This window comes from Balaenoptera musculus, chromosome 10, assembly GCF_009873245.2.
Source record: "Balaenoptera musculus isolate JJ_BM4_2016_0621 chromosome 10, mBalMus1.pri.v3, whole genome shotgun sequence".
NCBI lineage: Eukaryota > Metazoa > Chordata > Mammalia > Artiodactyla > Balaenopteridae > Balaenoptera > Balaenoptera musculus.
This window is the reverse complement of record NC_045794.1, coordinates 56,702,982-56,729,122: the sequence shown is the minus strand read 5'-3', so window position 1 is coordinate 56,729,122 and position 26,141 is coordinate 56,702,982. Positions and strand designations below refer to the sequence as shown.

At 42.1% G+C, this 26,141-nt stretch overlaps 1 protein-coding gene and 1 long non-coding RNA gene across 2 annotated transcripts in view; one reads left to right on the top strand and one right to left on the bottom strand.

Moving 5' to 3' along the window:
* The window catches only part of MYRFL (myelin regulatory factor like), a 116,250-nt gene that overhangs the window by 37,526 nt on the left and 52,583 nt on the right, over positions 1-26,141 (bottom strand). The window contains exons 6-13 of the mRNA XM_036865349.1: positions 22,944-23,094; positions 19,469-19,664; positions 17,393-17,469; positions 16,110-16,220; positions 14,115-14,205; positions 7,881-8,081; positions 1,544-1,652; positions 650-759 (exon numbers count right to left, since the gene is read on the bottom strand). Of these exons, the coding sequence (XP_036721244.1) occupies positions 650-759; positions 1,544-1,652; positions 7,881-8,081; positions 14,115-14,205; positions 16,110-16,220; positions 17,393-17,469; positions 19,469-19,664; positions 22,944-23,094 (1,046 nt within the window). The remainder of the gene's footprint in view (positions 1-649; positions 760-1,543; positions 1,653-7,880; positions 8,082-14,114; positions 14,206-16,109; positions 16,221-17,392; positions 17,470-19,468; positions 19,665-22,943; positions 23,095-26,141) is intronic.
* On the top strand, positions 4,019-21,923 carry LOC118901774. The gene is made up of 5 exons (XR_005021461.1): positions 4,019-5,423; positions 5,521-7,669; positions 18,564-19,299; positions 20,763-21,153; positions 21,681-21,923. It is a non-coding gene; the product is annotated as an uncharacterized LOC118901774 (long non-coding RNA).

Genomic DNA, 26,141 nt, shown 5'->3' with positions numbered 1-26,141 from the left:
AATCTACAAGGATGGTGACATTCCTTCAAAAGAGAATGATTTGAATATCAAAGAATTCTGACAGGCCCCTGAGGAAAAACGATGAGGCTCATGAATATCTTTGTAAAAATGACCCACTTTATGATTGTGCTGCGAAAGTCAAACATATAGTTTTGTTGAAAAACTGTGCTCCAAAAAAAAAAAAATTCAACACTTCACTCAGTCTTCAATCATTCTAAGGGGAGCACATTGTTTTAATTATAACTTAAATGATATTATGTGAGAGAAATGACACTTTCGTAAGTTTTAGTTCCATTTTTCAAGACAAAGTCTAATCAGAACTTGCTGTCACTATTTCTCCTGATGTTTGGTCCTTGTTTGAAGGGCACTTCTGCTAAGTGGACTGTCCCAGGGCCAGTGTTCCTCCAACAAGACTCACTGGACTCCAGTGCTTACTGTTGTATAGTCCTTTTTCCTTTTCCCTTATGAGACTTCTTTTTGGTACCTATGACCAGTGTGGGATAACTGATACCTACCTACTCCACAACTCAGTGAAGAATTTTTTTCTACTGTCCCGTTTCCCGGTTGGATGTTCCGTGCATTGTGATACCACAGAAGGGGGTTCGCCCGTGGGGTTAGAGCTCTAGGGTAGGTATCTGTTCAGGGTTACCTTATCCACCATGAGGAAGTTCTCCAGCATCTCTCCATTTTCACAAGTGACATGGCCAACCTCCCTCACGGCTCTGGGCAGGATCTCTTGCACCTCCTGGGCAATCATCCCTAGACACAAACACTCCAACAGGTTTCATCAGGAAAAGACCTTTCTGGAGAAAATCCTCCCAGGCCTACCTCAGAATGGGAACACTGACAATGACACAGGATGTCTCTGCAAATAGATGCTTATCCCCCCTCAGCATTTGCTTTGATCTACGAGGCATTTAAAGCAAAGGAGGAATTTGGAGCCAAGGACCACTAGAGGATTAAAAGTGGGAGTGTTGTTTTCTCCAATCTTTCTTGAGATTCTGAGCCGAATGTTGGAAGGGGTTAAGTACCTTCAGGTCCCTGTACATAAACATGAGGCTAGGGCATCGGATGGATTTTCTTTCTTTTTCTGCTGGAGGGCCCTGCCCTCTGAATGGTCCTTTTTTCTTTAGAATTCCTGGACGAGTATGAACATCACTCTGCACTTCCCTGACCTGGACCTGCCTGTCCTGCCACCTCCCCTCTCTATCCCGATGCTGCCCAGTGCTGCCTCTCATACAGTTTGCGCTGCCATCCGCCCCTTGGCCCTCATCCCATGAGCAAGAGGACGCCAGTGAAAAGAGACAATGTATTCAAAATCCTCCACCAGTACCTTAGGGGGCAGGAGTGGGGATGGGGGTGTTGAGGAAAGATGACAGAAATTTCTTTAACTTTTCCTGTTCTGGTGATTATGGCTTTCACAGAGGACAAGTTAGACCGACAGGATGTTGTCAAGTGCCATAGCATACAGCCTCCAGATGAAGAGGGAATTAGAACTTTAATAGTTGACAATATAAAATTAAGAAGGGAGTTGTGTGTGTACCTGTTTGATGGGCAGTGTTTATTCCCATCGCAGATGCGAATTCAGGCTTGTAGTCGTATTCGACAATCCTCATTTGGGCTATTCTTCTCAGCTGCTCATTTGTGTCAACCTAATTTAATTAAAGAAGATCAGATTTCACCCGCTTAGATATTTGCTATTCAAATCAAGGCCCAGAGTGACCCAGAGAGATGAAGAATGTTGGGAATGGGATTGTCCTTTCCTCTTGCCCAAACTATTTTAAGAGAAATTTATGTTTTTCTCCTCCAAGAAGCAAAAGTTTCAAGGTTCATGTCGGCGGCTTCCATCCACTGACTTATAAACTGAGCCGGGGTTTCTATGGCTAAATTACAGGGCAAAACTTCCCTCATTCACTACTCTGGCCTCACTTCTGTCCACTGAGAGTTGAACCGTCCTTCTGAGAATGGGGGTTGATCACCTTGGAGAGAAAAAATTTCTATCCAGGATGGCAAGGTATCATTTCCAAATGAGTACACAATATAAGCAGCTAACAAATACAGGCCGACCTTGTATTTATAAATTAAAAATGCAGCGCTTAGTTTAAGTAACAACCTATTAAGAATGGGTATATCGTATATCATTGAATTGCTTATGGACATCTTGCTGGAGAAAATTGTTTCAAGTGGCAGTTTGCTAGCCCGGATTACCCATCTGCTGGTCCCTCAAAATCCAGGCTACATTCCTACAGATGGCTTCTCCCCCAGACCACCCTGGTCAGCGATGGTGTCCTCCTTGGAGCCAACCATTCTTACAGGTAGTTAAAAGCACTCCCAACTGTCACTGCAAGTTCCTCAAAAAAAATTTCACTGGGTCCCAGCAAAATGATGACAATAAAGACAATATAGTGGATTTTTCCTAAAGCTAAATGTGCTGATTCAAAGGCTTCCCTTTTGAGGTTTTTTTTTTTTTAATGAATTCATGGTAATAGCATGATTGATTTTTTTTAACGACCTTATTCCACAAGTAAAAAGTTGGCAGTCCTAGGCGGGTCCTTAAATTTTCTTTTAGAGAACATAACTGGATTATGAAACCAGTGTTCTCTTGGCAATTAAAAATATACCGCCTGGACATTCATCCATATGTTGGAGCAACCAGAAATGCTATTCTGTTGTTTTAAGAAACCCCTGCTTTGGCCCTGAACCCCTCCCTGGACCCACTCTGTCAAGTGAGCAGGAAGGTTCCTCCAATATCATAAAGGTTCTCTGTCCTTCACCAGTTTGGTGGGTTATCAAATGTTGTGACTTTGTGCTTAACTGGATAAATGGACTAACTTTACTTCAGGTACTTGTTGGGGAGTCTAATTTTGAGCTCACTGCTGTTTTGATCATTGCTGTTATCAAAAGCTTGGTTCAGTTCTTTCACTCATTGCTTCATTTGACTAATATTTACCAATCGCCTTCAACATACCAGGCACTACCCTGAGTGTTGGAACTTTAAAATGATTGCCTTCTTAAAAGTTCATGATCTAGACAGGCAAACAGATTTGTCCAATAAGATTATATTACAATGTGAGAAATGCAGGGTGATGATGCAGTTATGAACAGAGAATCATGGCAACTCCAAGGAAGCACCTAAAAGATTCTCAGGGGACCGTAAAAGAAGGCTTCCCAGAGATGGCGAAGCCCAACCGAGATCTTGGCTTGTTTCAGTTCTCAAACACGCTCTGCCCCTTTCACTACAAGGCCCTTGCTCAGGGCATTTCCCTGCCTCAGAAGCTCTTCCCTCCCACTCCTCTACCTCCGCCTCCCCCCATTTAAAACACCTCTTCGCCAGAGAAGGATTGCTTGACTTCCAAGACTAGGAAGTTTCCCTCTGCCTTATGTGCTAATGGCACCCGTTCTTTTCCTTCATAGCATTAATCAAAGTTATCACCAGACAACTAGTGAGTCACTTTTATTATCTGTCTTCTCCTACAGAAAAAACACCCCATGAGGGCAAGGACATATTTGAGGCCATGATTTTCTGTTCGTCACCACATCACCGGTTTCTAGTACAATTCCTTGCATGTAGTAGGTGCTTAACTAATACTTATAAAATAAACTAATAACTTTAAGATAGGAGTTAGTCAGGGAAAGATGAAGGGTGGGGAAGAGGGTGGAAAGGGTAAGACTAAGATAGGGATGCTGGGCAGAAAGAACACCATAAGCCAAGTCCCGAGGCAGCAAATCCCCTGAATTATGCCTGCACAACCAAGGCAGGGTTTGGTGTGACTAGACTGTAAAGATCAAGGTCAGAGGAGGGAGGGACTTGCATGCCATGCTAGGAAGGAACAGTCACAATCTCATATTGCCCTGTGCATACACCTGTCACTCTGAGCTCCTTCATTCATTCAACAAATATTTAATGAGTAGCTACTATGTGCCAGACACTATGCCAGGCCCTGGAGATTCAATGAGTTTTTCTCATTTGGAGCTTAAATTTTAATGAAAGTTCCCTTCCCGAGGGTGATGCCTGTGTTTTGTTTGTCTTAGGACCTGCATAGTGCCTAGCACAGTGTCTGACAGGTAACAGGCACCCAAACTTTGAAGGAAGGAAAGAAGGAATGAAAGAATGGAGGTAGTGAAATGGCAGAACAATCCCTGATGCTAACGGAATTGAAGGCAGGGGGTCAGTCAGGAGCCGGCTAGCCTGGCCCTGCACTAGCCAGGCCCTGCCCTGTTCCCCACTCCCTGCACTCTGGGAGTCCCGGGCCCACTTGCCTGCTTCTCATTATCCCCTTGGTTCCTGCATGAGGTCCCATCAGAGACCAAAGCAGAGGCAGTGTCAGTTCCTTTGCTGCAAGGGGAAAGCAGAGGAGGATGTGCCCTTCACTCCAACTGTCCAGGCTACACAGAGGGAAAATGACCCCTGCTGTCTAAGTTGGATCCTTGACTGCATTTTTCCCGAACTCATATTCCTGGACATAGCAGTTAGGTTCGCTAGTACTACTACCACTGTATTCCAGACAGATTTTTGGCCAAACAAAATTTTGAGGGTTGGCTTGGGGACCTAAACACCTTCTGTAACAATCTTTTTCTAAGAAAATGCTTTTGTGATTTCTAATGCTGTGTTGTAGACTTTCCAAAGCTAAATATAAACTGCTTGTATTGCATGCTCCCTATGGCCTGTACTCTTGGCCCAGGAAAAACACTTGAGGCAAGGACTGTGCCTCCTTGGAATCCTCTACTAAGAGCTGTACAAAGGCCGTGCCTTGCTCATCAATGTGTGTTAAGAGGCTAGTAAGTGAATTTGGGTGTCTAATCTGATCTTGCCCACAGCAATTTTGGAAAGTTTTGACCATGAATGCAAAGGGCCATCTCTGTCATGCTGCCTCACACCCAAGGTTTCTATAACTTAACTCAAGCCTTTCACCGCAGAGAAGACACTGCAGACCGTGAACTCCAGTCCGTTCAGGAAGGGAGATCTCATTACCCATGGCCCACAGCCCGGACTATCAGCCTCCCATCAGGAGCAGCTTGAATGGCACTGGCTCACCCTGAACTTCTGCATTTGGCTTGTGGCCCGGAGGGGAGACTTTGCATGTTTGACTTTCTTGAGCTCTTCACACATTTGTCTTTAACTAGTACACTGCTGGTGCGCTTGGGAGAAATTACCTTTGAGCATTTCACCTTAACTGATCTTTTTTCCCCTGGCTTTTCTTTTTAGCCGTTTGCTGCCTTATTTTCAGCCTTCACCACAGAATTTGACTGGTGCATTCAACGTTCAACTTCCTTTTTTTTTTTTTTTTTTGCATTGACATTGCTGTTCTTCACGCCCCTTTGGTTTGCAGCATACCCTTTTCGCCCTAATTTTGCTCAGTTTCCATTGTAAAAGCTGCATTTCCTCTCCAGTCTATCATCACCTCTGTAAACAACAAGTCTGGGTAAGTGAAACTGCTCTTCCCCGAGGCTGACCTCATTTTCCAGTGCCTCCGTTTCACAGGTTTCAGTCACATCTGCTTTATTGTCTCTGTGTCTTAGATGTGTGTCCAGATGAGCCCCAGAGATCTCCTCCAGGCCTCTGCACGCAGAGTGCTTGCGTGCTTAATATCCGCAAAGCCACCTTCGCTGCCTTGAGCGAGGAGACGCAGAGTCAGGCACGGCAGCAACGGATGTTCATCCTCCCAAAACGGTATCAGGCAACATGTTTGGCCACTACAGTTGTCTCACAGTAGCTAATTCAGAAGCCAGCTCTGGCTGCCGTGCATCCTTAATGGGAAATGCCTCCAGTCCTACGCTTGCAATCAGGTCAACCAAAGGTTCACTTCCCAGCACATTTGGAAGAATGGTCTTCTTTTTAAAAGTTGGAAAAACTGAGTCAGAGAGAGGTGAAGATGAAGTTTACACATCTGTCAGCACCATCATGTCTCTTGTCTGTAATGGTGAATGGGATAGACAAGATTTCTAGAAACATGTATTTCATAAATGTGGACAAATTATTAAGGAAAAATATATTAATGTGAAATAATTTAACAGATGAATTACATGTAATTTGCATTTTTTGCAAGTAAATAATAGTAATATCTATTTGCTTAGCCTTATACAGCTAAAAAATGTTTCCCATATATGAGCTTAGAAAAAGCTCTTAACGTGCATGAATATGGGCATTCTCTGTTCACAGAATGATAAATAGAGTCATAGAGCGTGTCTGGGCCAAAGTTCCCGGGCGAGTGGGTGCCAGAATCAGGACTAAAACCCTGCCTTCTAACCAGAGACCAGCTCCTCTTTATTCCCTCCTGCTGCTGTGAGCAGGAAGGGGATACAGGAACTTCATGTCGAGAGCCTGGATTAAGTGACATTTCACTTCATGGGGAAGTCTTCCTAGAGGCATTTGAGAAGTTCTAGGGAACCTTGCTATTTTGAGACAATATGTTTTCTTCAAACCAAGGAACACCATTTGAGGACGTTTAGTGAATGAAGTTCTGGGGAAAGCCCAGTGGTAGCAGGAGTGGTGGTGGAGGACTTTCCCCACTTGTCATCTTCCATTTACATTTAGATAAGGCCTGGTGGAGAACTGTATAGCCAGTTGCAGGATAAGTTTGAGTTGGTGTGATCTGAAACGCAGCCAGTTCCTCTCTTTCTAAAAGGCAGAGGCACGGTATCTAAGACTGGTATCTTGAAATGTATGTGAGAACCTTCTAGCCCTGAGAGTTCCCATCAGGCTAGGAGGTCACAGCTCTTCTAACATGAACCGCAGCTCCGCAATCAGTATAAAAGTCTACAATTACGACCATTCTTTGGAATCCTCTCAGCCAACAAGGACATTCCTTGGCTGGCTTAGAAAAACCAGTGCAGATTTGCACTGGGAAAGGAATGCAGTCTGGAAGAATGGCCAATGATTTACAGATTAAGTCTCCTATTAACTAAGAAAGAATAAGGAAAGGAGGTTTAAAAACCATTCTGCCACCGCTGCGAAAATGTTTACAGGAGAAGCAGCGTGAGTGAGAAGGTGGGGAGGTGGCAGAAGCGCTGAATGGGACACAGAATTGAATGGTGGAACCAGGAGTGACCTGGCATCGTCATCGGGATCCCTTAGGTCTTCATAGCAGTTGTGACTTTCCGAGATGATTCAGTACTTACTATCTCAATGGGTTAAAAATTATAAAAGACTCGGTGGGTTCAGGCAGAGAGGCACCATTTCCATCTTAGATAAAGACACTGAGTTTCGGCGAGGTTAGGCGTTTTATCCAGGCAAGTCCGAAGTGGCTGAGCAGCCTCCCGATTTCGAGGCCTGATTTCTGATGGCCACTAGGCGCCTGCCTCACCGCAGAAGGAGAAAGTCTTGACCCATAACCTGGGGAAACGGGATTGCCCGAGTGAGGCGTGAGGAGGTGGAGTTTCTCTAACTGCTCCTCAGAGAAGGATGCTGAGTGAGGAAGACAATGGCTGGCAGGCCTGGTGCCAGGGACTCTGGGAGGAAGGGGCTGGAGAGGTCCAGGAGAAACATGGGCAGGAACTGGACTGAGACAGCGTTTGAAAGATGAACGGGGAGATGGAAGTTTGGAGATGGAAAGGAAAAGGCAAGCTGCAGCAGTTGACAACGGAAAGGCAACGGCCTGTGGAAAATAACTCAGAGACTTCCTGCTTCTGAAGCCAGTGCTATGCTGTCATAGCCCACTGCTCCTGGCAGGTAAGTCCATTCTCTTGGGTAGGAACTGCTTTACAATTTCAGCAGAGATGCCTAACGACTCCAACACCCATAACTGTTAAGCAGCATGTTCGTCTCACACCAACAGGTGACATGGAGAGATGCCTTGTGCCAGGCGTGTCAGGGGCCAGGAGGGCCCAGAACTCCTGACTCGGGTGTCAGAGTAGGTGTCGAAGGCCTGCCCCGTGCTCACCTCCTGGATATTCTGCTTCGCCCGGCTGTCAGAGGGATGCATAATTGTCCCCATCACTTTCATGTTGCCACAGACAACCAGGGCTTCGTCCGGTGCATCTGTGTTTATGCCCACTCGACCATGACAAACAACAGATTCTGGAACTTGTCCTCGCTGCCATAATGCATCAATGTCATTTTCAAATTGCCCAGGGTTGGAGGCCTGGAGAAAATACATAAATATATTACAATTAAAGTTATAGACGCAGGAATAGATGATCGCTTTATTCCTCAAAGGAAAACAGAATGTTAGCCAAGTCTTTCACTTGAGAATCACATGTTGGATGGGACACTCTGACATATCCGAATAACTGTGACCCCAGGAGAGCCAGGGAGGCTCCCCTATCTGTTCTGCCCCCCACCAGCAGAAGCTCAGCATGTCATGGTTTGCAATGTCCAGTCTCTATATGGAATTGAGAATGTATCAGTTATAACAGGTGGATGATAAGGAAGAAGAAGAAAACTCAAAATGAGTATTTTTTCAGGGAGAATAATAATAATGATTTAAAACCAGACTATTACATCAGAAAATATTACAAGTTTACTAAAGCTCAGATAATTTCAGAAAAACCCTTGCATTTAGCTAGCCCTTCCATAGTTTCAAAACACCTTCATGTTTATGATTTCGTACACAGTTGACAAGCAAATGACAATACAAATATATTTAATACACCTCAGCTACTCCCTAAACACAGATGATTCTGACAGAAGAACTGTAACAGCTGCATTTGTTGTGTGCTAATCCACACCCCAATTCTATGAGATAAGACCATTATCTTCCTTTTACTGATGCTGAGACTCTGGAAGAATAAACAAATTGCCCAAGGCCACAAAGTTAATAAGTTCTAGAGCTGCGATTATGCTTCCTTTGATTATTAGATAATGATTCTAACTGAGTTTTGTGGTATTGCCTAAAAAACCCCTGGCCAAATGCAGTCTTCAAAGAGAATCCAAGTGAATCTATTAGACTAGAGAAAGTTCTGGAGATTTTACTGTTAATAAATTTTTTTGCCAAAGAATTTTCCACTGTACTGCCTTCCCTCCTCCCCATTTCCCTGTTGCCACTGAATATATTTCCACATATCTTTAAGTAGGGATCTATGAATCCATCAAAATCCTCACAACGAAATTAATTTGTTTTTTAAATTATGACCTATCCTTCTCTTACCCTCTTGGTATTATTTGAATGTTTTTACCATAGGCATGTGTTACCAATTTACAAATAATAATTAAAAGAAATCTCAAAGTTTAGATCTAAGTTTGGGTTCAGTTAAAAAACTTAGGTGTGTGCAACTTCCTGTTTCATTCCTACCTGTCTGAACCCTGAGCTGCTTGGAAGACTCAACTTTTGACACTGGATAGACAAAAGCAGGGAAAGAATATAAAGTAACAACTTTGAACATTATTTTGTGTGAATTCACTTGAACAAAGAGCTTTTGTGCAAGATCCCTAGAGCCTCCTTGGTTGTGAATGGCAAATTGGCTTTGACTCAAATCCTTTTATAGCGAGCAATCAACTAAATCCAAAGGTATGCCATATAAAATGTTGATGTATTTTCCTCTGCTCTGAACATAATGAGCCACTTCAAGGAAACAGAATAGGACAGTGATGGATTTTCTTTTTCTTAATGAGCTTTGGGATAATTATTATCTTGTTTGTAACCTGACAGTACTGGAATGGCAGATATAAGTAGATTCGATTTTGGGAAACAATTACAACCATCTCACTTGGATTTCATCAAATGAAAACTCAAATCCCTAAAACATGTTCAAATCATTTTGGAAAGGGTCACAGATCTACAACAGTTTAAATATAGAGCCCTAAGGAGGAGTCCTCATCAGTAATGGGAAATGTTATTATAAAGTGTGTGAACTTATTTCCCTTCTCTGGTATCCAGAATGTTAATGGGTCAAAGCAAACTGAAATGGAATCACAGAAAAACATTCTGGAGTCATGAAGTTGTGTTCAGATGTGGCCCAATAGTGGTTGATTGCTATCAAACATCAGAATGAATTAAAGTTTCTAAAATACTTTTATTATTTATCCCACAGCCTCATATATTTAGGGAAGACCCGAACATTCTAGTCTATGTTGTGACACAAACTAGCTGTGTGACTTTGGGACAGTTACTTAACCTTTCTGTACCAGTTTTCTCCCCTGAAGAATAAAGATAATAGTGTCTTCTTTACCTATCTCATGGGGTTGTGGGAATTAAATGAAATCACGTATGCATGAACACTTCGTAAAAATGAGGATGAACAGTCTCAAGTTCATCTTCCACACACTCTGCTGTGCAGAGTAACAACCATTCAACCTACAGTCAATGAATCTGCTCTCCTCAGTAACGCATCTGCAGAGCTGCACAATTCCGAGGGAACTCTGTTCACAAAGAATACAATGTAAATGGTGCCCCCTGCAGATGCCTGGAATAGGAAACACTAGTAGTAATTTGAGGCCATTCAAGTTTGGAATGGAAAGCTGGAATTTCTTTGCTTTACCATTGTTTGGGCTTCTAAAGAGGAGTCAAAAAGCATAATAGGAAAGCTTGAGCTGAGGAAGGCCGTTCATAGGAAATTCATTCTTGTACCTTTTGAAAAGACTATCGAAAATGGGCCTAGAAATGCTATCTACCGATGCTACTCTAAGTGTGGTCCACAGGCCAGCAGTATCAGCGTCTCCAGGAAGCTTGTTAGAAATGCATATTCTCAGACATCTCCAACACACTGAATCAAAAATGGTGGAGGTGGGACCCAGGTATCTGTGTTTTCACAAGCTCTCCAGGGTATTCTTATTCTCCATAAAGTTTAAGAAGGACTTCTTTATGTCGTACACTACTTCCATGCTACTATGAAAGGAGTCATGAGTTACCCCTTCCATTGTTAGTAGACGGTTCTGTTGAATCCCAACTGCAGAGTGAAACGGACATTGCTCCACACACTGATCCCTTTGGGTAAATAAAAATTCAACTGAACTCCAGAAGAGGGGTGTGTGTGTGTGTGTGTGTGTGTGTGTGTCTGTGTGTGTGTGTGTGTGTGTGTGTGTGTGTGTGTGTGTGTGTGTGTAGCTCTAGTGTGTTGGGAGGGGGAAGGGAGATTTGTGGTCAGAAATGGGCAAGAGCCAGTGAAAACTGAGATGGTACCTGAAATGGCTCTGCTCTCCCCCAATACCTTGCCATCCTTGCAACTGCATTGCTTCCCTGTCTCTCCTGACCCTTGGTGTTGGTTTCCCACCTTCATGACCCTGCGGTTGCAGAGCAATAAGGGAGGACTTTTGGGGGACCTGCCCATTTCTATTATTCTGGAAAATAACTGGAATAATTTATTAGTTTTCAAAACTAGGAAACCCTGGCGTGTCTTTGAAAGGCAGACAAAAATAATCATCCCTCCTGCTTGCAACACTTCAAACCAGGTTTAATTATGTGTTTTAGAAGAAAAGTAGAGCTGAAGGAAAGCCTAGTCATTAACAAGGAGAATCTGAAGGAATCCTGCTGGGGAATGCTCCCCAAAACAAAGACCTGGGAAATAAATCTGTTCTTTGGAGTAAATTTTAATTTCCATTAAATTGGTCAGTTTACAGTATGGGACTAAAATATATTTCCAAAGCTGTTTTGATTGACAACCCAGATGAATAATTGCTGGGTCCTGCCCACCATCCTTTCTCCAAGGAGAATTCTGACAAGCCTGGTCTCCTGAACCCCTCCTGGAGCCCTGAAATTCATCTACTCCAGCCTTCATACAATTGCCCTTATGTTAACTTCTGCTATGAGGAGAAATGACTCTTAGGTCTCAAAATGAATCTGGATCTGCTGAATGCAATTTGCAGGTCTCCATGTAATGTGGTCAGGTCTTGCGGTGTCTTAATTGTCACATTTTTCTTCTTCATTCTAGAACTCAAACTAACAGACCCAGACCATGACCCAAGAGGGCACATCTAGCTTTTTTATAGAATGTAGACTGGACTGCCCTCTGCTCAACCCATGATACATATACCTGCTTAGTGCCCTCTAGAATCTCAGGGGCAAGAAGTGTGCTCTGGGGACATTTCTAAAACTCACTGATTCAACCAATAATGCCATTTCTTAAATTCAGTTTTTCTCTTGGTTGGTTTAAACATTATATGATTAAACAAACTCAAAAGTCTGCATTCATTTTCACTCAGCGTTTTGGGGTTAGAATGAAATAATATCAATAAGATACTTCCAGTTTGAGGGGAAGATATTATTACTGTCATTTTTTCCTCATTCTTAAGGTAACCCTTGTGTTACCCAGCACACATATAGAATAGGGTATTCTCTTTAGCCAAAAATTATGGCTGGAAGAAAGCCATTGAATCTGGAATGCAATCATTTTTAAAAAATAAAAACGCAGTGAATAATATGATACCAAATCTATACTAATTTTTTTTTTTTTTTAGTATTCATACTTAATATAAATTGCAGAAACTTTCAACTTCTCAAAGTCATCATTATGAGTGAAATTATTGTGCTTTGGATACAAGAAGGTGCCCATTAACAGAGAGTTCCAGTAACAGAAGGTCCAGGGGTGTGGCCCCTCTCACGATGCTGCTGTGTAGACTTGCACGGCAGCCAAAGTATAGCTTTGCAGGGGCTGTCAGCAGGAAATGGAGAAACCTCAACCCCAGGTAAATTATTTAAAGTATGCAGGTGACTAGCAGACTGCCTGACTCAAGCATGAATTCCACAGCTCAGAGAGGCACTTTCATGATATCCAATCTACCCTAACTCTGAAAAGAAAGGCATTGTCTGTCTTTAGTCCTTCCTGTGAGGAATCAGAAAAAGTAAGCAACCTAGGTTTCCAGACTTGACTTAAATCGGATTTGTTAGCGCAGCAAAGCAATCCCAGATTACATCAGGTCAGGCGTCAAAGACCACTCTGACCCCTTCTGAGGGAAGGGCAGGAACCCCTGCCTTTGGCTCATGACCAAAGGAGGGGACCCCACCTGCCTTTGCCCCAAAGGAGGCTGTTTTGCCACAGCTTAGATCAGGCCCCATAAAAACACATCCCAGGGCGTGCATGCTGGCAGGCACATAGCGGGCCCTAACCATCAGTGTTTTACCTCATTTCCATCATTACTTTACTTCCATTGAAACTCTGAGACGCAGTGTCAAGAGTTCCACTAATAGATGGCTTATTTTTTATTGACTAGAAGAATTACACAGAGGGTCCTTTGTTTCAGAATAGCTCAAGGCAAGCAAGGGAAGACTCACTTCCCCAGATGGGCAGATCTTGTCCCCAGGCCAAAGTTTAACAGCGATGTAAGTGGACGTGCCCATCGTAAACCATTTTCCCTACTGGAGTGTGCATGTCCCCCTGTGCCACTTCAAAGATCTGTAACAAAGCAGTCCCTCCCAGGGCTGCCAGGCCTGTGGTTACCTGTTACCTCATGCCCCTGGCATTCTCTGTGCTGGCCAGCCTGGCCCCTCACAGATGCAGCTACAGCTGCCAACAGCTTTATGTTTTTGTGGCTGCCAAGACTCCCGTCCACAGCTGTGACCAATCATTCATTCAGCAAAATGTGCTGAGCCATTACTACGTGCTGCGCAGTGGCCCAGATGTCCTTGGGGTCACCAATCACTTTGGGGCATGGAACGCCTTCCTACCTCTTTCCCTACCCTGTGGGCTTTGGGGTCAGAGGAACTGGTTTATAACCCGGGCTCCATCATTTATCAGCTATGTGCTCATGGATGACTTTCTCTTCCTCCTAAGCCTTAGCTCCTTTGGGTATAAAGAATGTAATGTAAAAATGAAACAATGTAAAATGATGTCATATAGAAATTATTTAGCCCAGTGCCTAGAACATACTGTAAAAACCAGGGTTTCTCAACTGCAGCACTGCTGGCGTTTGGGGAGGGATAACTGTTGTGGGGACTGTCCTGTGCATCATAAGGTGTTGAGCAGCATCCCTGGCTTTTATCCACTAGATGCCAGTAGCACCCCCACTTGTGACAACCAAAAATGTCTGCAGACATTGCCAAATGACCCTTGGGAGACAAAAGTTCTGGTTGAGAGACACTGCGTAAAAACTAAAAATAACAGTATCTGCTATTGCTATCATTATCTTTGTCATCATTGGCAATTGAGAAACTGCATACTTCATGCATTCCATTGAATATGCAAAGTCTACTTACAGGTGAAAAAGCATGTGGGATCCAGAAAAGTCAAAGAACTGAGCTTACCCTTACAATGATCCGTTCAGAGACGTGAGCAGACAACAGGTAGAACTGGTCTTGGTTAGCAGCATACAGTCCGACCACCAACATGAAGTATCTAGTTCAGAAATAGCAGACCAATGCCAACACATCAGGAAACAGAGACATAATTTGTGCAATCGAATGCCACCCAACAGTTAATAGTGAATTTACCAGATGGGTTTGCGTATTTAAAGATTTTCTCTTCTGCTCTAAGTTGCCCCTCCTGCGAAACCAGAGAGGAGGTGATTCACTCGCTGTTGTCCTGGGTCTGCCCTTTGCCCGGCTTGAGGGATGTGTGAGCTGTTTTGCAGGCCCAAAGCAGCCTTCACTGAGCAGACATCCTGCTGGGGGCCTGGGATCAGCCCATCTGCGCTGGCCTGGTGCAGACCTTACTCTGCTGCATTCCTGGGCCCTCCACACAGCACTGCTCCCGCACACTTGCACAACAGAAAGCCACCTTCCAGGTCCCCTTGTCCAGAGCCATCCAAGCCACACATCCTAGGCCATAATGGATGGTGACCCAGCAGGGCTTGCCCAGCCACACAGGCTCCTTCCCGCCCTGATCTGCTCTTGGCCACGGAAACTGCACCTTTCACATCCTCTGGCCATGACTTTAGTCAAAGACCAGAACCCTCCCTTCCGATTGTTATCAAGGCAACGTTCCTCACTGTGATTTTAATTGCTTCTTCATGTGTACCATTAATGAGACATTTTTAAGATTAGACTATTTCTTTCTGTTTTTTTATAACGCATGATGCATTTTTAAAAAAAATTTTATCAGAGTATAGTTGATTTACAATGTTGTGTTAGTTTCAGGTGTACAGCAAAGTGAATCAGTTCTACATATACATATGTCCACTCTGTTTTAGATTCTTTTCCCATATAGGTCATTACAGTGTACTGAGTAGAGTTCCCTGTGCTATACAGTTAGGTCCTTATTAGACCATTTCTTGAAAGTCAAAATAAAAACTATTCCTATCAGAAAAGCTTTTGCTTTAAGAACTGCATTAAAAAAAAAAAAACACTTCACCAACTTCTGTAACACTCTGAAGTCTCTAATCCCTAGAGGGCAAGAGTTCTCCCCTTTATCTAAAGTAGGTCCGTAATAGTAGTAATTGTTATGATGATGATGATCATTAGCCATCACCTACTGGGTGCTCAAAATGTGCCATGCACTGGGCTAAGCAGTTTACCTACATTATTTCATTTAGAACCCCGAAACGACCAAAATATGGATATTGTCCCCATTTTACAGAATAGGAAACCTCAGAGAGGTTAAGTTCCGTGCTCAGGGTCACCCAGCTAGTAAATGGCAGTATGAAATATTCAAACTCAATTCCCTCCAACTCCAAAACCTATGTTCTAAAACCAGTGGTTCTTAAACTTGCATGCATCAAATCACCTGGGGGCTTGTTAAAATACAGATTGCTGGACCCCACCCCGAGTTGTTGATCCCGTAGGTTCTCGGTGAGGCCTGACAACTTGCATTTCTAATACGTGTCCAGGTGATGCCATCTCTGCTAGTCCTGGGACCACATTATGAGAACCACAGGTATAAATCATTAATGCATATTTATTTTCTTTTCAAAAAAATGCTACAGCAGAGCTGCAGGGCTCGGGTCATTAAACTAGTGGCCAGCACACGGAATTCAAGAAATGCAGTCAATCCTCAACCCGCGGCCAGCCTTGAGACATGAACATATGGTCCCTCTAGAGGATCAGGGAGAGAATCAAGACAAGATGACTGGGCACTGGGCAGGAGAGGAGGCATTGTGGGCAGTGAGGATGGAAGAAGAAAGATGTCTAAGGGTAAATGAGATGGGTCAACAAACGGCAGGAGTCAGAGAAGGGAGGGAAGCAACTGAGGGAGGCCCGGCCTGCCGGCTGGTAGGACCAAGAGGATCAGAGGGGCCGCTGGAGGGCCCTGGGCCGTCAGGTAACGTAACCAGCCAGCCTGAGGCATACACACCACGCCAGTACCTCTGGTCAGGGTTTGGCTTTCCCTTCTTTCTCATGTTATTTGCCGTGGTTTCGCTGAAGTGTAACCGGCCCAGCGTTACTTTGGTTACCTGGTCGGCCAACAGGTTGATTCTAAAACAAACAACAAAAATACCGAGAGACTGTAAGAGAACACAGAGTCTTTGATCATATGGGACTCATTCTTAGCTCCTCAGGTATGTTCAGTCCCCCGCTCTCATCACACTGTGCAGGACACTGATTTTTAGTAAATTTAGTAAACACTGATTTTAAGTACCCACAGCCTGGTCAGGAATGGCTGCCAGGGATTAATTCCTGAATAGTTAGAAACGTTCATCCAGCAGCAGCTCAAGCCCGGAGTTTCGGACTCGTAAGGGTCACACACTCCCACAGACGGGCTCTCTGACCGCGACAACAGGAGAAAAGCTGTTTCACCTGTGCCACGGTTGCTAGAGCACTCGCCTCCTGACTGAAGCGGTTCCTCTAGGTTCCTCACGAACTCCTTCGCATCTCCTTCACGTATTTGCCCTCTCCTGACCTGGCTGTGGAAGGCAGCGTGCTCCTGAGGAAGAGCACACACAGCCTCGCAGCGAGGGAGACCCGGACGCACCAGGCAAGATCAGCGCTGTCTGTACTGCGGCTCCTGCTTGAGCTTCAGGCTGAGCTCCCGCTGGCCTGTCCAGGCTGTAAGACCATCTTCTTCCCCCAAATAGGATTGACTCAGGGTCAAATCATCCCAGCAAAATCAGTCGAAAAGCAAATCCCATTCATTCTATAGGGCAACCTCTTGCTTTACTGCCATATTGCTTTGGACCACCACATTGTTTTGAATAATCCCAGTCCTGTATGCTTTCTATTCTGGAACCCATTAGGCAATCTATCAACACTGCTTTAAAAAACAAACAAGAAAAAATGAATTGTAAGCACAGCATGGATCCAGAACCTTGAAATCAATTCAATCAGCATCACGCTGATTTAAATGAAAAATTAAAAGAAAGATCTAATCATAATCTATCTACAGGAACCAAAGTTGTTAGCAAGGTTGTCAGTAATAAATGATCACATAAATAATGATGACCTTAAAGTGGAGCTTTTTATAAGACTTTTTTTGCGATTATTTCAATGTATTTTACCTACTTTTGTTGATAAGCATGTGTTCATAATATTAACATATTATTACTAATTTAGTTCCTACAGCAGAATTCATTTTAAATAAACAAAATAAATTTGGCAATAGGCCTTCTTCCCAAAACATTCACAAGGGAATTCAGAAAAGAAATTCTTACTTAACAGGATTGAAAATCTTTTTGCTTCTATCTGCTTGGGACTGTTCAATAGCAATTATTTGATTGGTGGCCTCTACCTGTGTAGAACAACAAAAAGTAATTACTTAATAATTTCTTTATTAATTAAAAAGTTCATTAGTAAATAATTTTCAAATACTTAAAGTTTCCCAAGGCATCATGTTAGGCACTTTGCAGGAGGGGCAAGTCGCTGAAGGGATGTAGGGCACCTTAAAGCAGTGTGTTACTGGTGAGAAAAGAAAGAAATACCTGTAGAACTAAACAAAGAAACACAGGACAACAGAGGATTTCAGGTAAACAGGGAATACAGAGTGGACTAGTAAAACACAGGAGCAAGGCAGCTCAAAGGATACATGTACTCATTCATTCATTCATTCTGTCATTCATTTTATAATTACTTGTTGAGCACCTGCTGTGCGCCAGGCATTGCTCTAGGCATCAGAGATGAGAAGACGAGACTAACAGAAAGCCCAGCCCTTGCAGAGCTTGTATTCTAATAAGAAGAAACAACAAAAAACAATAAAATAAATAAAATATAGGAATGACATTTATTCAGTAGTTGCTACAAACTCTTGTTATTAGTGAAGAGAGTGGCAAGGGCCTGGTGAGATCTGCCCTATCATATATGGCTTGTAGGTATTTGCATAGTAACAGTCTTTCTGGAAAGCAACTGGGCCACCAACATCAAGTGTTTTAATACCGATCATATGTTCCATGTGTAACCCCTCTTTTGGAATTTATCCTCATACAAGGATGGATGTACCTGGCTGTCCACTGCAGTTTTATCAATGACAATAAAAAATTGGAAATAAACAAAATTTACTATAATACAGGAATTAATACGGTAGTATCTCGATATAATGGAAAACCATATCATCTTTGTAAATAATATTTTATAGACTTTAATATTATATAATGCCATTTTCACAATATAATATTACCAATATGAGATTAATTTTAATAATAGAAAAAAATGAGGAAAAACTAGGCTACCAAGTGGTGGATCCCAAATACGAATGAATTTTCTCTCTTCTTCATACTTTTCTATTATGTTCACAATGGACTCATATTAATTCCATAATCAGAAAAATATACTTTATTATTGTTTGTTGTTTGTTTTATTTTGGTTTGGTTTGGATTGGTTTTCTTTTAGAGCTTGGTTTGGAGCAAGATCAGCTGATGTGTTCAGCAGTCAAGCCCCACTTTGGGAGACTCAGTGCCTGAGCCCAGGTCAGAAAAAAAATATGCAGATAATGGATGTTCCTCACCCTAAGGAGCTGGATCTGAGGCAATAATGTAATAAATACTCGTTGATCGCTCAGAAGTCATCCTACCTGCATTCTAATCCCAGCTCTAGCATTTAATATTTTGGATGAACTGTGTGACTTTACTGGGCCTGGTTTTCCCCTCTGTTAAACTAGAAAAGAGGGGGCATTGACTAGATTAGCTTGGCTTTTTTAAGTTAGAGACCTCTTTGAGATTTCGGTGAACACTATGAACTTACTGCATGTGAAAATGCACCAGCATCAAAAGTAATAAAATAATTACACTCAGCAAAAGAAATGCAAGATTTATACACTAAAAAACTTTAAAACTGTAGTTTGAAGTGAGGTTCTGCCAGATTCTGAACCCAGGTTTAAGAAATTGGCAGCTTCCATTTCCTGTGTCTTGGAGCATTTATTCTTAGAAGCCCTCCGCCACGCTGTGAGGAAGCACAAGCTGTCCTACAGAGAAATCTACATGGAGAAGAGCCAAGGCCTCCCAGCTACAGCCCCCTGTGAGCTCCTGGCTGATGGCCAGCACAGACTTGACAGACACGTCAGTGAGCCATCTTGGAAACTGGATCCAGGCCCAGATGAGCTGCCCCAGCTGATGACTCCTGAGCAGAGGTGAGCTGTCAGAGCCAAGCCCTGACCAAGTTGCAGATGTGTGACCCAAATCAATGACTGTTATTATTTTCAGTTGCTAAGTTTGGGGATAGATTGTTATGCAGCAACAGACAACTGGAATACTTAGTAAATGTTGGCTGAATTAAATTGAACTAAATAAAAGACTTACCTTAATCCCAAAAGCTTTCAAGTAAAACATTTCTATTGGCTTTGGACCCATTTGGGTTTTGACAAATTTTGGGCTTCCCCAAACTTGGATGTGGATGGTGATCTGAAAATGGTTCTTCTTTTGGCAAACAAAAGCTTCATCTGCTGGTGAAAAATTAAATCCTTTGTCTGTAACAACTCGATAGCCTATATCAGGTCTATGAAAAGTGGAAGCAAGAAACCGGTTTTACAAATATTTTCTACACATTTTCTTTCATGAACAATATTAATTATAATTATACAAATATTTCAGGAAAATATATTGTGGAAAGTACCTTTTGTTATATTTAATCAATTTCGTTAATTTTCACCAAGGAAATGAAAATAGTATTTCAGAGTACAGCTGGCTCTCTCCCAGCTTTTTATGTTCACGAGGAAGAGGCACAATTCCTGCCAAATGGAAGCATTGTTTCCTCAGCCTGCCTTTTCCCTTTGTGCTCCCTAGACTTCTAATTTGACTCCACTGTACAATAGGAAGGCGTAGGCTAGAAGTTGAGAAGTTAGTACATTCATCAGACATACGAAATACCTGGGATAGAATTCATCTCTTTCCTCCTTAAAAAAAAATCTCTAATTTCATCAGCAACACCACACTCAAACGAATGAATGAATGCATATCACTCAGATGAATGAATGTTCAGCCTCCTGGTAGTCATATGGAAAAAGCAGACTGGTCAGAACTACCAGCAATAGCTTTAAACCAGAGTAACCAGAGCCAGTCAGACTACTGATTGAAAACATGTTTTCACTAAAGTATGGTCATTTCCTTTTTATCTTCCTGATCTGATAATAGCACTGAATACCTACTATGCTGTTTACTTCTGCAAGAAAAAAAAAATGGGATGATGGTGGGGTGGCTGATCAGACTGTTGCTTTATTTGTTTTATCAAATCATTTTCAATAGCAATACTTTGTGTATTATATGTTTATTTAAATACTTTTAAATGTTAATAAAAATAAAACCTATTAAACATGTAACATTATCAAGTAGAGAAGAAAATATAAAAGTTGAAAACTCCTTTGGTAATTTTTTCCATATACGTTGTAGATATGGAACATGATTTTTAATGCATCAAGTTTCCTAAATGTTCCTCAGGAAGGGAGCTCCTTCCTCAGATAACACACAGAGGAGGGCAGTACTTAACTGCTTTGCTAGCTCTCTGTCACTCTGTGGATCTTTGCTTCCTGGGATCTCAATTTGGATGGCTGCCATTTAATGAAAAACATAGAGTTTCTAAATTTTCCTCTAATTTCAGAGACAGAAAATATGAATGGGTCTCCTGGGAAAAGAGGGTTTGTGTTCTTTGCAAGTTAAGCACCTCACCAATGGATCAACTCACTAGGTCACTGATTACCCTCAAGAAGCTGATCAAAGGCCCGACAACCACAGTGCCCGCCAGCAGCAAAGGGAAAGACCACTGAATGAAGGATTTGATGAAGACCACATGTCTTATGCCATCTGGGAACTTTATATTGACTCAGGTTTCTAGAACTAATCTGTAATTTGCTTGTGGAAAGGCTGGATGGATTGCATTGTATACATTTTACTACAGAGGGTAGTAAGAACTATCTTGGTTGAGAAAAATAAAAGGAAATATCTTTCTGTGATCTTCCATGTTTCACTGTCAAAAACTCTAAGGAAAGAAGGTAAGATTTGCAGCTCATATATGAGCATTAGCCCAAAATTTAGGGAGAGCTGTAAGCAGAAACTAAATGAACCCATATAGTTGAAGAGTATTCTGAATCTTAAACACAAATCTCTCGTTATAGAAACTATTCTACCTACCTAAGAGTAGCAATTCTGTTTTTGATATCAAAGGTTAATTATAAAGTCAACTAAACTGGCCTATTAAAAGCTCTTTTTAACACATGTTGTAAATATCATTCCCCCCAAAAAGAGATGTAATAAAATTTTAATCCCTTAACTTTATTGCTTTTAGGTTATTTAGGAAAATGATATTTTTGTAACAAGTTAGACATAATAATCTAAGAAGAGACAAGTGATTTTCTGTCTCAATGATGTGAGTAGTGAATTCACGATGGCCTGAGTTCTAATCCAGAAGAATATTGCCTTCCTTTTTTGCTTAAGAAAAGTGAATTACGGCTAAGCATTCAAAATAAATCTGCCTCTACACCTTTGAGTTGATACTACTTGTGTTCTCCTTTTTTTCCAGATCAGTGGTGCATAGATTGGCTGTCCAAATAAACTTAAAAAATCTCCTCAAGTAAGAAGAGAGATAAATGTTACCTTGAAAACTTGATCAACTCAAATACATACAGACTAGGAAGCATTACAGGCTTCAATTGAAATACTGTGTATATGTGTGACAGTTTCATACCTTGGTACTCGTACTTAGGATAGAATATGGAAGAATCGCCAAAAAATCATCAAATGAAGGCTGACTCAAAACCAGGATCTATGGATCCTTCCTTTCCTTTTATATTGCACACAGTGGCAGAGATACAAGTTGTGACATTTCAATGAAACAAGTAGCAACTTGCTTCTTTTTGTCTCCTGTTAAACAAACCAACTCCCAAAGTCTGTTTAACTCCTTAGATTTTAGGGAAAAGATTTCTTCCGTCTAGTTCATCCAACATAAAAGTCCTAGTGATAAGTTTTGCTCTTAATGAAGCTATATTTGAGTTTGGAAAATACCCTGAACACCCTCAAGTTTGTAGCCCAGCGTTTCTCATTTCATATTATGTTTATTAATTGAAAATCCTATTCTTTAACCATTAACACGCTTCAGTGTTTCAAGAAGGCATTTGTAATCAATGAAAATTCTAGAAGAGTTGGGTAGGTAAATTATATCCTAAGGAATAAAGAGAAGGCTTGAAGGATGTTTAAGAGCAATAATGCATAAGTCCACATTTATTTCTTGAAACTATAATGGCATAAGAATAGGATGAAAATTTTCCAGTTTAAGGATATTTTGTATGGTTTGATTTCAGTCTCTTAATATAAAGCCACCATCAGCTATGATCGCTGCAGGCTGTATTGACAATAAATTGACAATACTGATTTGCAGCATAGATGTTGGGGCAGCTAACAATTTAATGTGGCCCCCCAAAAGTATTCTATGGAATTTTTTACTAACTGCAGGATTAAATGTTAATGATTTGGGAAATCTCCATTTTCCAGCTTTTAGTTTAAACTGGGCATGTGATCTCAGAAAGATTCCCTCTTCCTCTATCATTTAGTGGGTAAATTATGAGTTAGAATTACAAGTCTGGATTCCTGAAGGCCAGAAACCCATGTCCCAACAATTTATTGTTAAAATGCAAAATATAAGGAGTAAGACACACTTTCTGACTGATGCATCCCATTTGGTCAGGGGTGGCATCAAAGCTCAAATACTTGGATTTAGTTTTGAGAATCAGCACTGCCTTTCTCCCCTCATTCTCCAGCCAAGCACAGGGTTCCTAAGGCCACTTACAGTTTTTCATATTGACTGTTTAATAAACTATGCCAAGGAACGCTTCGGTATGGCTGCCACTTCAAAGCAGGAGAGCACTGGTCCACAAGCATCATGTTCTGTCTCTCACTGTCGTGGTCCTGCACTTCGCTGCTGTGACTCCTGCTTGTCACTGCAAAGAAATCGGTGCATTAAATCTTTCCTCCAAGGCTGTTTTTCCTAGACTCACAGACAGCTGCATGGAGCTAATGCATAGGCCATGTATGAGGCAGAGGGATCGTGTGGGGAGTGACAAGTGTTGGGAGGCAGGGGGCATGTGGCTGGCCTTGTTTCCTCATCTGTAAAATGAGCAGCTTGGGGTCAGTGATTCTAAGGTGCCGCGGCAAGCACTTGTTAGAAATTTTTCCCTCAGTATCTATCTACCCTATTTCTGTCATGGCATCTCCTCACTCCCAGTTTGTGTGATTCAGGTGAAGTCCTCTCCAAGCCCAAGGAGGGTAGGGGACGCAGGATTGATCAATCAAACTACAGCATTCACTATTTGCATCAGTAATTGCACCAGGTAGACACATGGCCTAATTCAATCCAAGCAAAGTGGATCTCAGCATTTTAGGGAAGACGGGTTCAAAGATGCTGATTCTTTTCCATGAGGTTTGAACCTATAAGTCACAGCCCCAAGAGCTGCTGGCACCATTTTGGGACATGAGGGAAAAGCCTGTCTGGGAATGAAGCCAGTACGGCGGAAGGCAGAGTTGAGAATGAAGGGCACCCAGTCCTGATGGCATGATTTGAGTTCTGGGATCCACTCCTAAATCTTGGGTTACAGGAGCCAGTAAAGCCCCTCATTTTGACTTTTTGTTTGTTTTGTTTTTGCTTAAGGCAGTTTGAGGGTTTTTGTTTTTGGTTTTGGTTTTGTCCTTTGTTTCTTTGTTTTTGTTAATTGCAACCAATACACTCTAATCTATTATAGGTCCCTTGCAGCACCAAGATTCTGTGGTCTCTAGCTTTTTGAACTTAGATGAGTTATTTATTCACTTAGTGTCTCACTTCCCTCAACGGCAAAACGGAAATTGAAACAGGTGTCCTGCCCATCTTGCAACATCACACAAGCAGAGAAAATATCATAATACAAGTGAAAGGACTTTCAAAGCTAATACCAAGATAAAGTAACACAGAATATCTTGTTAGAAGGTAGTATTAACTATATGAAATTGCTACTTTTGTATATCAAAAATGGTCCAATAACAGCAATTTCACATGTGCAAGCCACTATTTTTGCATAATCCTTGCAAGTTGTTTGTCTAATTTGAGTTTGTCTAATTGTACCAAATGGTACAATTCAACCGCAGAAGAAGTTTATGTAAATTCCATTAGGATGTTTGCTGTTTCCCTTTTCTGTGAGCTCCCCTACCTTCACTCATGCCTGATATCAGGAGTGAAAGGGAAATTGTGTGTGTACATAAGATCAGGTGTCGGCTGTAAGCAACAACACAGGATATGACACCAGCTTCTATACAGCGTGTGCACTTAGCCCACAGCTTGGAAAATGCAGGGGCATATGGCTGGTTTTTCCTTCACTCATCTAGCTTTCTTTCTTTATACTTTTATTGAGGACTTCTTAAGTAAATAGCAGAGCTGCTTCAGGTTATTTTGGATCCCAAATGTCACAGAAATTGTGTTTTTCTTGGGGTATCACTATTACCAGTCACCTAAGCAGAACATCTGTTTGGGGGGTTTTGTAAATAACCGTTATGGAAAAGGATTTTCTCAAAATCCTGAAAAACTTTTTCCCAGCTAAGAATACAGGAGGTCAAGGACTTCCCTGGTGGTCCAGTGGGTAAGATTCTGCACTCCCAATGCAGGGGGCCCGGGTTCAATCCCTGGTCAGGGAACTAGATCCCACATGCATGCCACAACTAAGAAGCCCGCGTGCCGCAACTAAAAAAAGATCCTGCGTGCGGCTACTAAGACCCGGCGCAGCCAAAATAAAATAAAAAGGATACAGGAGGTCAGCAATGCAAGTAGCTCTTCATGCCCTCACTCCTCCAAAAGTTACCTGGCTCAAAAGCTTTTCAAAACAAACAAACAAAAAACCTTCCATGGTTTGCCTGCTTATACCAAGTTCAGAGAAAGGGAGAAACTAGTTCTTCCATCTTTCCTTCCTCCCTCCTTCAATGGAGAGAGGGTAAAGGAAGTTCAAGAACTTCGAGTTTGGAATCAGAGGAAACTGGGTTTGAATCACAACTCTACATTTACTGGCTACACAATTAGGAAAATAGTCTAATGTCTCTAGGCTTCAGTTTCACCTGCAAAACGTGAGTAACAGTATGATGCCTCCCAGGACTGTTGAAGGAATACAGTGAGTCATGTCGGTAAGTGCTTAGCACAGTGTCTGCCACCAGTAAGAGTTTAAACAGTGGTGCCTTTGGTTAGTATTAGCGGCACTGTCATTATCACACGTATCTGTTTCAACTCAGGTGACTCAGTTATTCCTAACAAGCCTTGGCAAATACTTCTGTTCTTGGCCTCCATAGTAACTCTATCTGATGTGAAATAATTAATGTCATGGGCCTGAGTGAATACCAGCTAACTGGGACCCTTTCCTACTCAAGTATGGCAGTAAGGTGCCAGGGGAATCAACCACAGGTCAGCTCCACTCCTCCAAGTGCTGGTAGGGAGGGTGGGCAGTGGGTAGGGGACATTGTCCTCAAGGATAAATGTATTTCCAGACCTTTCCCATCACAGCAGCAAGATTTTCGGGGCAGCCACTCCATAGGACTGACATAGTCCTGGCTTCCCTGGGAGCTAGTTATCAGCTGGTGAGCCACAGGGATGGCAATCTGGGACCACAAGATTAATGATAATAATAATAATGATATCTACTGGTCCTGTGTGCTTTCTGTGCTGCAGGCGCTGTCCCAGACACTTGGCATAGTTTCTCATCAACTCGTTAACTCATCTTCAAGGTAAGGATCCCTTTTTTTTCAATAAACGTTCATTATTGAAGTATAATATATATGAAGGAGAGTACACAGATCATTAGTACACAATTTGATACTTTTTTATAAAATGAATTATACTAGGTAACTACCACTAGATCAAGAAATAGGACACTTCCAGCACTCTAGAAGACGCACTCATGCCCTTTTCTGGTTACTACCTTCTCCTGCCTAGGAATAATCACTATTCTGAAATTCAACACCATAGAGGAGTTTATAG